The sequence below is a fragment of the Hibiscus syriacus genome, unplaced genomic scaffold (assembly GCF_006381635.1).
Source record: "Hibiscus syriacus cultivar Baekdansim isolate YM2019G1 unplaced genomic scaffold, ASM638163v2 tig00000764_pilon, whole genome shotgun sequence".
NCBI classification, from domain to species: Eukaryota; Viridiplantae; Streptophyta; class Magnoliopsida; order Malvales; family Malvaceae; genus Hibiscus; species Hibiscus syriacus.
The window spans coordinates 1,716,185-1,731,941 of record NW_024061820.1 but is presented as its reverse complement, the minus strand read 5'-3'; the positions used below and the strand labels follow the sequence as shown (position 1 = coordinate 1,731,941).

General features: G+C 36.2%; 1 protein-coding gene and 2 pseudogenes across 1 annotated transcript; 1 reads left to right on the top strand and 2 right to left on the bottom strand.

Annotated features, from left to right (window-relative positions):
• Nucleotides 1-405: 405 nt before the first annotated feature.
• On the bottom strand, nucleotides 406-2,460 carry LOC120215060 (annotated as a pseudogene).
• Nucleotides 2,461-4,545: 2,085 nt separating this feature from the next.
• LOC120215049 lies at nucleotides 4,546-5,241 on the top strand. The gene has a single exon (XM_039212842.1). The coding sequence runs from the start codon at nucleotides 4,546-4,548 to the stop codon at nucleotides 5,239-5,241; it is 696 nt and encodes a 231-aa protein (XP_039068773.1).
• A 2,207-nt stretch (nucleotides 5,242-7,448) lies between these two features.
• Nucleotides 7,449-10,024, bottom strand: LOC120216301 (annotated as a pseudogene).
• Nucleotides 10,025-15,757: the final 5,733 nt, after the last annotated feature.

Sequence of the window (15,757 nt, the reverse complement as noted above, 5' to 3'; positions counted from 1 at the left end):
TAAATGGATTTTGCAATAGTCACTTGGAACATCAAAGATTCGGTATGGTGGAAAAGATAAGGGTTGTGAATAAATTAATCTGCAAGACTAAAGCGAAGATGGTTTTTGTATAGGAAACAAAGTTGATTGGGGTTTTTGTGTTTATTTGTAGGAGGCTTTGGGGTTTAGGGGACTTGGAATGGATTTGTAGTTCGACAGTACAACAGGAGGTATCCTTTGTATTTGGGATTCAAAAATTTTTTATGGAGGCATCTAGAATCATTAATACAAGGTATGCTGCTATAATTGAGTCAATTCCGGGGAAGTTTTCTAGATGCGGATTTCTAAATGTTTATGGACCTTCAGTTGAAGGGGAGAATGAGGAGTTTTTTTGTGATAGGGATGATTTAATTATTAACAATTCAATTATGTGGTGTGGGGGGAGTTTAACGCATTTTTCATCCGGATGAGAAACTCAGAGTCTCCATAAATCTAAGGGTAATTAGCATTTTTAGGAGTTTTATCAGCAATGTGCCTCGGTTGACTTGCCTTTGGTAGGGGTTCTTTCACTTGGTCTAGTAATAGGGACAAAGCGACGAATGTGAGGTTGGGTCATTTTAATGTCTCTAATGATTTTTTAGCAATTTTCCCTTTGATCTCATAGAAGTGTTAATTTTAAAAGGTGCAAGGCGCACGAAGGCGCAAAGGGTCCCTGGAGCCTAGACGCAGGGCGAAGGTGCGCGCATTTCATAGGCGAGGCACACTTTTGTACTAAAAAACCTATAAATTAATTATATAACATATTGTGTACAAAAAATAACATTATATTCATATTATGAGAACTTAAATATTAAAATATTCAATACCATACACTAACAACATAAATTAATATGAAAGCGTAGTTCAAATATAAGAAAAATAAAAAAACAAAAAGTAAACATGATTGTTAAAGTCTTGAAGACTTAAAGTTTATAATTTTTTGTTTGACACACAACACAATATAACTTAAACATTAAATACTTAAGCACTCTAGTACTCCACTACTCTAAATCATACTCATCAAAACCCTTATCTCTACCATCTCCTCCATAATATTTATTTTGACCAATATCCTCTTCCATCTCATCTTCATCATCATGCACCAAAACTTTATGAGAAGAGTTAGTAGTTGCACCTTTTCCTTTATCAAATCTAGAAGATGGTATAGAAGTTTTGGCTTTGAGCCTTGATGCTCTAGTCAAATAACTAGGATCATGGGCTCCGGCAGGTCTACTAACTTGACCCCATATCAGACCATCATTCTCATCAAACACAAATTCATCTTCATCATCAAAAGAGTTGCTCTCCATTCTTCCAAGCAACGACTAATTCCTTTCATCAATACCTTCCAAGAGAATAGGGTCGATGGTGTCTTTCTTTTGATATCGAAGTCTCAAAGCATGATCATATTTCACAAAGACTAAATCATTTAATCGACCTTGTGTCAATCTGTTTCAGACTAAATCATTTAATCGACCTTGTGTCAATCTGTTTCTCTTCTTTGTATGAAGTTGCGAGAAGTAAAAATTTAAATAAATTATTAAGTAAAAGATTTATAAAATGTTATGATAGGAATAAATATGAAAAGATAGTTTCTTACAAGCTGAAAGACACCATAATTCATTTCACAACCAATAGCACTGCAAGTGAGACTAAGAACTCTAATAGTAAAATTTTGGAGGTTTACAGTTGAAGTTTCATATGCAAACCACCACTCCATTGTAAAAAAAGCAAAATATTACAAACTTATTAGTTAATAATTTAAAAAAACAAAAATGACAAAATATTATAAGTTAATACATGGAGATTTAGTTTTCTTTGTCTAATAGCCATCTGTAAACCAAAATGGCCTTGGGCATTTCGATATATCTCTAATTATGTACTAATTTTGTCTTGAATTTTAATCTACGGATTCAACCTTACAATACATTCATATAAACCTCTCATAAATTCTTCACAAGACGAAGTATTGTAATTATCATAAAAGAGCTCTGGGTTTAAAAAGTAACCGGCTGCATGCAAAGGTTGGTGAAGTTGACAATTCAATCTTTTATCGATACATTCAAATGCTTTGTTATAATTCTCCTCTTTCATTGCAAAGCTCTTATTAATAGCCTCCTTAGATCTATCCATGGCTTCGTAAATGTACCCCATAGGTGGTTTCTTCTCTCCATCAACCATTCTTAAAACCTTTACAAGAGGTCCTGTTAACTTAAGCGCGTAAAGTACATTCCTCCAAAAGGTGTCTTGTAGAATATAGGATGTCATCTTTTTCCATCATGTTTCCTTTGGCCACTTAGATTCATTTCATTCTTGTAAAGTAATCATCTTTCTCAAGTTGTTTCTTTGCTTATGGAATTGGGCAAGCATGATGAAAGATGTCGCAAATCTAGTAACCGTTGGCCTATGCAAATTTCTCTGATTTGTGAACCTCCTCATCATGTTCACAAGAGAAATGTGATTATATATGTAGCCATTCATGAACATGCACTTCTTCAGTGCATTCTTCACCTTTGGAATATCTCCAATATCCTCCAACATTAAATCGATAAAATGCGCCGTGCATGTAGTCCAATAGAGATTTGGTCTTGCGGCCATTAACAATTTCTTATAAGTTAATAAAACAATAATCAAGTAACTTGAATAACAAAAATATAAAGGAAAAAAGTAAATAATTTAAGATTCTTACCGACTTTGACATAGTTAGATGCATTATCCATTACCACTTGGACCACAATTTTCTCACCTACTTCCTCCACCATTTCATCAAGCACTTTAAACAACATGTTGGAATCCTTCACAATCTCTGAAACATCCATAGATTTAATAAACATCGAACCCTTTGGATAGTTAATAAGAAAGTTCACAATATCTTTTTGGGCCATCGAATTATGCCATCTGTCCAATAAAATTGAATACCCTTTTAGCGCCCATTCTTTTTTGTGATCCTCCATAATCTTTTGGGTGTCATCCACTTCTTTCTTAAAGAGGGGACTCTAAGCTCGTGCATACTTGGTGGTTTTAATTCGGGACCAAATTGTCCAATACTTTCACACATCTCCTTGAAGCTAGGATAATTTTCCGCATTGAATACAATTTCGACATCATAAAAAAGCCTAGCAATCGACGTACAAGTTTTCTCCCTTAATTGTTTAGCACAATTTGCATGTATACCTCCATCTTTGTTCGGATTTGCTCTAAGAGATAAAACAAACAAATTCATTGAACCCTTAAGCCTTAGTTTTTTGGGTAATTGTTTCCCACTCTTTTGACTTGAATTGTCGCCACCTGTGTTCAATATCTCAATCTCTTCTTCTTCTCTATCATAATCATCGACATCATGAAGAGATTCTTAGGACATCATCAAATTTGAGGCCTTTGCCTCAGCCTTCTTCATCATAAAATTCTTCACTTATTCCTTCACATGTTTGGGACATTTAAAGCATTTAGTTACATTTTTGAATCGTTCAACCAAATGTTGTTTCATTCGTTGTGCCCCTCATTTAGTAACCTTTTCGCAAAACTTACAAGTAAAATGTTTTTATTTGTAGGATTTGGTTTTCATATTTTCTTACCGAATCTAAATTACCCGTTGATCCACCAGTAAAAGCTGTCTTTGAGTCCATTTTTCAACAAACTGAAATTTTAAAAAAATATAAACAATGTTCAACAAATATAAATAAAAGTTTAATAATTGTTCTATAATATGATATCAACAAATATAAACAATATAAACAAACTGAAATTTAGTGAAAACATATTTTCTTTTAGTTTTGTATTGTAGCTTTGTGTTCCAAGATTACAAATATAATAAAAACTTAAAAATATCATAAGTTCCAAGATTTATAAGGTCTATTTTATATTTTAGTTTTGTGTTCTATTTGATGTAGGTATAAGCCCAACGAGGAGACTTTACTGCAAATAGATCGGTTTTGTGTCAACTTAATTACCTAATGTGACATTAGTCCAAACCGAAGGTTGTCACCTTGGTCTCGAATCTCGATTTTTAAATTTAATAAAAACAATATAAAGAATTTGTAATCTACAATCAACAAATATAAATAATATAGACAAATATTTTCTGCACTAAAACGTTTATTTAAAAAAGCCCAATATTCAACAAATATAAATAAAAATCAAATATTCAACAAATAAATAATTAACAAGTTGATTAAATTTGCAATCAACAAATAAAAATCTAAGAAATTAGGCGTTGTTTAGGTGGAAAAGAAAAATAACAGTCGCTTGGGAAGAAGAGAAGAGTAGAAGACAACTGCAGAAGAGAAGATTCAAAGATTTTGAAAAAAAAAAAAAAAAGATTAGATATTTAAAGAGGGTGAGAGACGTACCTGGATCAGAAGAAAAGACAACCAATGAGAACTGGGTAAAAATTGTGAATGATGTAGGGCTAAAAGGATTGGGCACGTTTATTATTAAATAAAAAATGGTATAACATTTATTTATTTTTACTTTAACCGCTCCACCTACGCAAGACGCAGAAGCGCCCGCACCTGCGCCGCTCCAGAAATGTGCAAAAGGCGCGCGCCCACCGTTCCTCACCTCGCCACTGCCACGGGATGCAATTTTTTCAATGCCCGGGCGCGTCTTTTAAAAATAAGGCAGAAATTACTGCCGAAATCCTTGTCGGATCACAATGCTGTAGCGTTAGAAAAGGTTAAGATCAATTGGGACCGAAAACCTTATCGTTGCTTTAATTTTTGGTTGGAGGATAGTAGTTTTATCTCTGCCGTTAAAGATGCGATTAAAGAGGTAGCTTCTGCTAATGGTAGCAAGAGGATTGCTAAGTTATTGTTTGATGAGAGAGGGGCTGTGATAGGCTGGTCGAAGAAGCAATCCTTTAAGTCTGGAATTGAAGAGCTAGAACAAGAAATCAGTAAGGTTGAATTGGATTTGCAGGAAAATGGGGAAAGTCAAATTGTTATGGCAGAATTAAGAAGCCTAAAATGTAGGCTATATCAAGGAAGAAAGATCTTGGCTATAGAAATCGAGGGTGATCGGGACACTAGTTTTTTTTCCCACAACTTTGCTTCTGCTAGGAGGCGGTGTAACTCAATGCTTTCGATGGTTCAGGATGGGAGGAGGATTGATGACCCGGCTGGCTTGAAAAGAATGATCCATTCATATTTTCAAAGTGTCTATAATAAGAAGGTTGTGTTTTCTGAGGAGGAAATATTTCAAGCTTACACTTTGTTTCTAAATTAGGGAAACAGTACTTGACATGTAATACTAATATTTTGGTGATTTTTGAGTAAAAATGTCTAAGAAAGAAATAATTTGCTATAAAAAATGGAAAATATCTTACAAAATCGATACTCAATCAAGAACACATCATGCTATATAAAGTTGTATGTTTACAGAATCTGATATATCTATACTTTTAGCATACAGTTTGTTTCTAATTAATTTCTTAGTGGAATTCAAAACTTCATCCTCCTTACTATTCGAATGACCGAAGAATTTATTGTTCTTTAATCCAAATGAGCTACGTAATAGCATTCCAAGCTAATCTAAGCAAAAGAGAGTAGTTAAAGATTTACCCTTTGGAATTTGGATAGATAATTGCCCAAATCAGCTCCTACTCCCAAGAATGCCTTCTCCTTCCCAAATTACGGCATTCGAGAGTATTTCTTTGCACGTTCCTTGAAAATACAAACTCAAATATATATATATATATATATATATATATATCTAGGGATGGCAAACGAGCGGGTCGGGTGCAGATACCCCCTCCCCCATCCCCATACCCACCTAATATTTTTCAATCCACCACCCGCCCACTACCCATGATGGGTACAAATTTTTAAATCCACACCCGCTCACGCGGGTACATTTTCAAATCTATCCCTACACCCACTACCCACTAGCGACATACCCATCTAGACCCGCCTGACAGCAAACTAATGGGATGTTGGAGTTGGTTCCTAGACAGTTCGTGATGGGGTAGCAACGCATGCTTCAATTTGTCAGAGGAGTGGCTCTACGAATGTTATGGAGACAAATTGTAGGTAGCATGTAGTCGCAGAGCTGGATTGTTGAGTTGCTTTCGATGTTAATGCTCATAGTGCGCCTAATATGGGTTTTGAGGGGCTAAAGAACATGTAAACTTCTGCTTTTGATGTTAATGCATATAGTACGGCTAATTTGTGTTTGGATGGGCAGCATGGGCTAAAGAACATGGAAAGTGACGTGGTTAGTGAGATTATGGGTTTAATCAAAGAGCCAAATATTTCCCTAATTAAAGACCAGATTAAAGACTAAATATCCTTAATATTTGGTTAAATTATATGTTATATATTATACAATATTAAAATTTATAAATTAGTCTCTAAAATTACATCTAAATTCATAATGGTCCAAAATTTAATAGATATTTTAGCTGGGCGGGCGGATGTGGGGCGGGCGGATGCGGGGAGGGCAGATGCGGGGCGGGTAATGTCTCAAACCCATTACCCGCCCACCACCCACGATGGGTACCACTTTATAAATCCACACCCGCCCACTACCCGCTAAAATTATACACATCCCCGCTCCAATTGGAGCGGATGCGGTGCGGAATCCACGAAACTGGACCCGTTTGCCATCCCTATATATCTAAACTATTTTTTTCTGTTTTAATATTTAAACTTTTATTTTTTTAAATCATACTTAACATTTAATTTTTATTCTATTTTAGTATTTGTCCGTTAAAAACTTAACACGTTTTAATACCTAAATTATATTAGTTTTAGTACTTATACTTTAATTTTCCCCCAAAGAATAACGTTAAGGTTTTAACATGGTGCTAAATGAAATAAAAACGGAACTTTAAATATGGTTTTTAAAAAATTAAAAGTTTAAGTATTAAAATAGATCTAAAGTAATAATTTACGTACTAAACATATAATTTACCCAAAAAATGATCTCTGACACAAAACACAAACCATCTACCCGTTCTCATACGACTATTGATAATGCATATATCCCTTGCAGTCGCAATCGTTTAAACTTAAATTTCTTAAATAAAATAACATTCTCTTTTACTATTAAAATCACTTAATACAGTTGCTTAAACTTAAGTTTCTTGAGGAGAACAACATTCTCTTTTACTATTAAAGTCACTCAATACAATTATTTAAACTTAAGTTTTTTTGAAGAGAACAACAATCTCTTTTACTATAAAAGTCACTTAATGAGTTCTTCCGTCGCTTCCGTTCGTGTATTGGGGATAAAACTACTTTGTTGTTTGTTTTTCCCTCATTTGACACACATATAACTACTGATGTATTTTCTTCATCGTACAAGGCTGATGTTATAATGTTTTTATTTTATGCTAATGCTAATACGTCTTCTTTTGCATGCCATCGCCTTCTTTCTTGTTATCATTACATATAGTCACATAACATTTAGTCATCAGTTAGACAACAAAGAGCTTAAATTGAACACAGTTTCACAACATTCTGGGAATCTATTCACATAAACATCAACATTCTAATTTTCAAGTACAATTGGAACAAGTATTAGGAAAAAAAAATGAAATCCATAACATTTGTCCGCTGAAATACAATTTTTCTTTCCATTCACATATGTATCAACTCCCGGACATAAAGATAAGTCGATACCGGTATGTTAACTAACACAGAGAACCAAGTACCCCCAACAAGGAAGCAGCGAATTTCATTTGGGTCTCCTCGTCTGTGGTCAAGAAGAGAGGGACATGGACAAAGAGTGATTTGATCCCATTCTGCTCTGCAAAGTGGAGTGAGTGGTAGTACACGTAATTGCACACAAACCGTCCACCATCGTCTGATGCTATTACCTCATATCCCATCTTTGCTAAGGCCTTTGTGATTTCCCCAACGGGAAGAGAAGTCTACAGAAATATAGCAGAGGAAAATCCTTAATGTTGGTGGAAAAAGATGAAGGAATATAGTATCGTATGAGATGTTAACCATGGCAATAGGGACAGCTGTACTACCTTTCATACACGTGAAATTCCGCCATCAGCAGACACAATGGGTTCTCTCTGCAAACAACATAAAAGTTCAACAATAGGATGAAAGTTTAAGTTGCATATGCACCATGAAAGGGGAAATGAGATATATCTAACCTGAGGTTTCCATCCCATCTCATTGGGCCAACGGAAAGTAGTTTCATTTACAGCTTGATGCTCAATTGCGAATCTACTTGCACCGCTATTGACTCCAAAATGTACCTGAAGAAACATTTCCAGAATTGACAACAAAATGAGTCCAGAATTTGTAAGTTGATTGCATTGAAGACAGGTTATCAAGATAGTTTCTGTTGGCAAACTCCCCTAATGAATAATGCATAAAAAATGGCCCCATTTATTTCAAGTGGAGCTCTTTACATGCTTTAAGATAGAAAAGAAAATGGCAGGAAAAAAATGGTTGACCTACGATTACCAGATTGATCAATCACATGATCACCAAACATTCACTTTCAACATGGCTTTAAGATGGCACATTATCAGCATCAATTTAAACGAGATTTTACCCATATTCTCTTTACTGAGAATAAAGGAGCATGTTAGAGTTATGCATAAAGCAGCTAGTTGAAAAGCCCTCATGCCTGCTTTATTGCAAAGCTAAAAGGAAATATTTGATAGATTATTTATTTTCCATTTCTGCAAATGTGCTTAGAATAAGAGAATTCCGACACCATGACTGAGATGCTCTTTCTTCTTTCCATCATTTACTAAGGCAGCCATGAAATTGACATGCATGCAAGAAAATTAAGCAATTTGAACACAGTAGAAAGTGAAAGCCAAGTAACTAACCCAGATAATTCTCTCAGAGCATGAAGATTGAGAATCCTTCCCTGTTAAAGCAGACTGTAATGTCCGATACAGTGGAGTGAGAGCTCCTTGTCCGGCAGTCTCGAGAACACTACAACTGCCAAGAATAACACCCTTTGGCAAACCTTTCTTTCTTGTATACTCTTTTAGATTACTAACAATGGTATCAGTTGGATTCTCTGAAACTCCATGAAATTTCTTAAAACCAGTCACATGGATAGTTACTGCTGCTGGCCCTTCTGAACCCATCAATCAACAATTCAAGTGATACCGATTACCGAGAAAGTTTTATCCCAATAAAACTGATATATAGTTATCTACCTATGTACCTGCATGAAGCACAAGAGAACTCAAGTAACCAATGCCACAAGGAACATACAAAACCAGATGAAACCAGAATCTACAACCTCGTCCTGGTTTCAAATTCAAAGAACTTTCACGGTCAACGAATTTACAATTCATTACTGCAAATTTTTTGCATACCCTATATAATTCTCAATAAGGATTAATCCGTAATTATAAAGTAAGTGATGGTAACAGGGCAATGAGAGCCTGAGTTTTAGCTTCAAGATGTTGAACCTATCAACAGGCCTTACAATGAAAATAATTTAGACACTAAACTTCTGCTGATTAATACATTCCTTTTTGTTTTCCAGAAGGTAACACTTCATAAAAGCTTCAAATACCCTATATATTTACAAAGACAAAGTTGAGAGTGTCTCCATAAATCTGCAGAAACTAAGCAGCTGAGAGACAAAGTTGTTAGATCAAAATTGAAAGAGCCAAAGAACATCATAATCCAGTTTCCAAAACCACAAAATGAAGAATCTAGAATCAGTTAAAATGATCTAAGACCAATAAAATTAAGAATCCAATAAACAATCACAGGCATGCCTAACAAACAAAGCCTAAATAGAAAATGGACCAAACATGCAAACTGAGAGAAGACATGAAAATAAAACCCAGAAATATACCTGGAAAGCAAAGGGAAGAAGAAGACAAATGAAATCAGAAGCTTTGGTCACCTGTAATGTTGGACGGGGGTAAAAAGAAGGCACAAGAGGAAAAGAAATGAAAAGTCACAGACAACCAGTCTTATCCAATCTAAAGTTGATTTAAATAGATAGGAAGGCTAATCTGATAAAGATTCCCACTTTCATTTTGAGAGAAAAGGAAGAAGAAAACAAATTTTAGAGTACTCAGCCAATATTATATACATATGTGGGTTTAGCTGAAGAGACGTTCAAGGTGGTGGGTGGAGTCACTTTCATTTCATCATTACATATAAATACAATGAAAACTGTATGCATCCACAGATGTATTTATATTAAATACGATCTTTTTTATAATGCTAAAAAATGCGATATTTTAATGAGAAAATAACCTCAGTGACCAAAAATCCCATATAATATACGATTTTAACCAACTTTTTCCGGATTTGCCAAAATGACCAACAAAATCACAATGCGATCGTTAATTCGCAACGCGATCTCCATTATCGCAAATTCGCGTTGCATTTTCGCAATGCGATAGTTGAAAATCGCGTTGCGATGGTCTACAGTATCGTTGCGATTTTCCCAATTCGCAATGCGAATAAGTAAATCGCAACGCGAATTGGGAAAATCGCAATGCGATACTGACTATCGCAATGCGATAATAAAAAATCGCAACGAGATACTTACTTTCGCAACGCGATACTGACTTTCGCAACGCGATAATACATAATTGCAATGCGATTTTTCAAAGCGCCATTAGTATCCTGGCCAAGTATTTTATTTTTAAATTCCAAACATGAATATAAATATATTGGAACACTGAACTGTCCACAGTATATCCCGTAATCGCAACTCATAACCTAAAACCTAAAATCACAACTCAGTCCCATCTCCATCTCTCACTCTCTCACCCATCTCCGACGAAATCCGTCCCCATCTCCGGCGAAATCCGTCTATCTAAATCTCTCAGAGCCACCCTCACAATCAGAAATGGAAAATCAACCAAATCAACCAACGAGGGTTAGTTTTTTTAATTATTTTCTTTTTGAAATTTTTGCATTATTATTAGGTTTTTCATATTGAAATTGATGATAAGTTTACTGGTAATTTCAATAATAGATTAACCATTTCACTTAGATTGCTTATTAAATCAACCAAGAATCGCAACGCGAAATGCAAATCGCAACGCGATTTTAGTTTCGCGTTGCGATTCTCTCGTTGCGATAGTCATTTTCGTGTTGCGATTTTCATTTTCAGAAACTATTCTTCTTCTGCAAATTGAAACTTGAATGAATTGCATTACTTCAACCAAAAAACAAAGACAAATACGAAATTCACAGTGTTGCATATTTAAGTTTGAAGAATAAACTACTACTATTTATGTTTATTATTGTTTTTGGTATATCTTCACAGTGTAGTTTTTGGTATATCTAATTTAGTATGTTTATTGTTTTGTAGAACTTTTATTCGGCTCAATTGACCTTGAGAAATAAAGTCAGCCTGGCCAAAACAATTGCGTCGAAGCTTTCACCTGCACAAAGAAAAATGTTTGAGGATACATGCTTCGGGCCATGGCTGAAAGTACAACATCCCGGTGAAGATGCGATGTTGACACACCTGTTTCTTCAAACCATGACTAGAGATCTACCAGAGACTATACAACGTCGTGATGAAGAGATATGGTTTGATTTTCCACCAGCGTATACGTGTTTTGGGCGGGAGGAGTTTTGCTTAATCACCGGTCTACGCTTCGGACACGATGATGTAGGTCGGTACACTAGACACATTACCCACCCATCATGGCTATCCCGGGTTTTTCCTGAGCTGGAGAGGCCGAGTCTACACGTAGAAGACCTGACAAGATTTTTGAATAATAAAGATGGTTTTACTCGGATGGATGACGTCGACGTTGTCCGAGTATGCCTTCTAATTCTTTTGCATGCCGGCTTTTTAGGCAGAGAGGCCAGACAACCTATTCCAAATGATCTAATCAAATTGGTAGAAGACCTAAATGCGTGGAACCTGTTTCCGTGGGGCTCGTATTTATGGAAAGCTACATGGAATAAGTTATCGTCTGCCTTGGATGATCGAAAAAGTTTGCATGGCGATGGTTCCAAATACACTTTGACAGGCTTTATTTGGGCCTTTAAGGTAAGAATTTTTATATAATTTTTCCAAAATTATAAGTAATTATTTAACAATTACTAATGTTTGTTATTATATTGTTTGTAGATTTGGATATTTGAGGCCTTTCCAGCCATGAAGACATATGCAATAAAAACTTCAAATAATATTCCCAGGGCTATTTCCTGGAAGAGGAAACGAACCTTGCAATGGGAAGATTTACTACGGTATACGACAATAAATAATGTAAGTTAACATAAATACTACCATATGTTTATAAACAAGTTATTACTAGTACACATTTAACTTTGTTTGAGCTTTTATATTGTTAGGAGGCCAACACTCCTCTACAGAGGCTGACACCCACGGAAGCTGAGCTTGCCACTGATTGGTGGAAAGCTAGTAAGCGTTTTTTTGATGGAACGGTTGATGAGCAGCCTCCACTTCGGGAGCCATCACCTCGCCCAGAGCTATCACCTCACCTAGAGCAATCATCTGATCGACCCGGCTATACACCTCCACAACGACAGTCATCACCTATTCTGTCACATCATCGAGCCTCTTCTCCACCATCACCGCAAGATAGGCGACCGGCAAAGATGCCACGACGTTTATCTCCCTGTTCTCCACCTCCATCTCAACGGGATGAGTTAGGGAAGTTACGTGATGAGGTCAATGCCTTGCGTGAGGAGGTCGGTACTTTACGCAAAGACGATGGTGCATGGCGTGTTGAGGTGTCTACATTACGCGGTGAGGTAGCCGCTCTACGTGAGATGGTAGCATCGTTGCAGAATGAGGTTTATACTCTACGCAACGAGGTAAGTTTAAGATTTTTCATACTCGTAATTCATTCGGTTGCCGCCAATCTGTTTTTGTTAGTATTTGTTTTTGGTTTTGTTTTTGTCTTTTGGTTGAAGTAATGCAATCCATTCAAGTTTCAATTTGCAGAAGAAGAATAGTTTACTTTCGCAACACGAAAATGACTATCGCAACGCGGAAATGGCTATCGCAATGCGAAATAAAAATCGCAACGACAAAATCGCAACGCGAAATGAAATCGCAACGCGAAATGAAAATCGCAATGCGATTTGTGTTTCGCGTTGTGATTTTGTCGTTGCGATTTCATTTCGCGTTGCGATTTTGTCGTTGCGATTTTCATTTCGCATTGCGATAGCCAGCCATTTCGCGTTGCGATTTTAAGTTTCGTGTTGCGAAAGTAAACTATTCTTCTTCTGGAATTTATATATGTTGTCCTTTTAAATGTTTATATAAGTGCTTACTTCTGGAATGTTATCTGAGCATTTTGTGAACTATGATAGAATAATGATTTGGGTGAATACAATGCTAGTTTGAAACATATTTGTCTTTGTTTAATATCATGTCTGTTTATTTACTGATTTATGTATTAATTTTTTTTAGCGGCCCGATAAGGTGGATGCTTTACGTCGGGTTTTCCTTGCACGACGGAGTTCACGCATCAGACGGCATGGACGTGCTATTACGTCTCCGTTCACCCCAATGGTGCGAAGACTCCGCAAGAAGAAGCCCGACTCACCGGTCATCCCTCAAGAGTCCCCTCCAATCGTTCAAGAGGCCCCTTTTCTCCCTCAAGATTCCCCCCCCACCGTTCAAGTGGCCACTGTCATCGTTGAAGAGGTCCCTCATACCATTCCAGAGCCCGATTCACATGGGGTAATATATCGAAGTATTGAGAAACCCCCACCGGTTCCGGACATGATGGATGAGAGTTGGCTCTCGTATGAGTTACCGGCTAGTACCCTTCCGATATCTGAAGTGGAGAGGAGACAACTACCAGAAACAATTGTGGATAATACCCTTTGGGCTAAGACCGCAGTTGATTTTTATCTACATGAGCGGAGCCAAGGGTGTTACACTGACATCAACAAACTCAACGATGAAATGTTTTTGTTGCTTGATCGGTCTTGGTGGGGTGTGCTATTAGGGGTTGAAGACAGTGGCTATTTGGATGGGGAGGTAAGACTATATTTGTCTTATATATGATTTTAATTAATTTGTTTAAAAATTAATGTAATTCACTAATATATGTATTTTTTTGTAAAACAGCATATCGATGCGTGGGTGTCACGTCTACTAATAATAAGGAAGCTTAGGAAAAATAAAAAAAATTCGCTATATATAATAATGCCGACGGCTTTTCATGCAGTTCACTTGAAGAATCAACGAGATGAATCATTTTTGTTGGGCAATGGACAAGCTAAACTTTATCCTGCATGGTGGGAGGTCGATAAGGTTAGTGTTAATTTTTTAAATTTTTTAAAGGTGTTAATAAATAAGTGCGCAAATAAATGAATTATTACTTATGATCGCAGGTGTTTATCCCTGTTTTGGAACGTCGTCACTGGCTTCTCGTCCAACTTCAGATCCCATCCCTGAAGATAATAGTGTATGACAACATGATCAATTACATATCACTGTCTGATTTGAGAGATAATTTCAAGGGATAGAGCTCTCATTTGGCTAAATTCTTGGATGGGATTAAGTATTGGAGTCATTCTGGACACAAGAAGCCAAAGAAGTTCAATGTCACAGTTGTCAGAGACGAGACCGTGCCACAGCAATCGCCGGGAGCCAGAGGGGATTGTGGTCCTCTCGTATGCCTTTGCTTGGCGCGTTTGACGACGGGAAGCACAAAGTTTTTACCTCCCACCGATAGAGATAGAGCTGCAGTAGGCTTGTGGTTTCGACATTATATGGCTAGAGCAATATATTCGAGACGCTGCCTACCTGCATCCGCGTTATGAAAGTGTCCATTGTTAATTGGTAAGTCAAATGCAAGTTTTGTTAACATATATACTCCTTTTGGTTTGAAAATGTTTGGTTAAGTACCTAGAATTCAATAATTTGCTGTTTGTAGGTTTTAGATGTGTAGGAAGTCTTGTTTGAGCAAATGTTTGGTTTCTGCAGGTTAATCTTTAAGTGAGCTGCGTGAAATGGATGTACGGGGTAACAAAGTTGTTGATTCATTGATTCAATAATTGATGAAGAAATAAGAATTATTATTATTTTTTGATTGTTTAATTGATTTGTAAAAGATGATTTGTAAATCTTGATTTGTTTAATTGATGTGTACATAATTTGTGTTGAAATGTAATAGTTGATTTGTTGATTTTCAATCTGCTTTATGTTGAAGGCAAAACAGACTATCGCAACGAGAAAATCGCAATGCGAAATGAAAATCGCAATGCGAAATGAAAATCGCAATGCGAATGAAAATCACAACGAGAAAATCGCAATGCGATTTTCATTTCGCATTGCGATTTTCTCGTTGCGATAACCATTTTCGCGTTGCGATAGCCATTTTCGCGTTGCGATAGTCAAATGAATGTCTAATAAGTGATGACAACTGAACATATCATAGCAATGTTCAAACTCAAGTTACTAATACATGCCTAACTGAAAATGTTAAAAGTGCACACATAAAATACACATAATGCAAGTTTTGTTAACATATATACTCCTTTTGGTTTGAAAATGTTTGGTTAAGTACCTAGAATTCAATAATAATTGTTAAAAGTTTATGCATGTTAATCCTCGTTGCCTTTTTCATTTCGCATTGCGATTCTATCGTTGCGATTTGCATTTCGCATTGCGATGGTCAAATGATTGCCTTTCGCAACGCGATTCTGACTTTCGCAACGAGATAATACAGAATCGCAATGCGAGTTTCAAAGTTCGCAACAGGTTTTAGTTTCGCAAGCCAAATTTTGAGTGTATATATATACGCAGCAGCAACAATTCATAACCTAAATCCCTAAATCGCAAC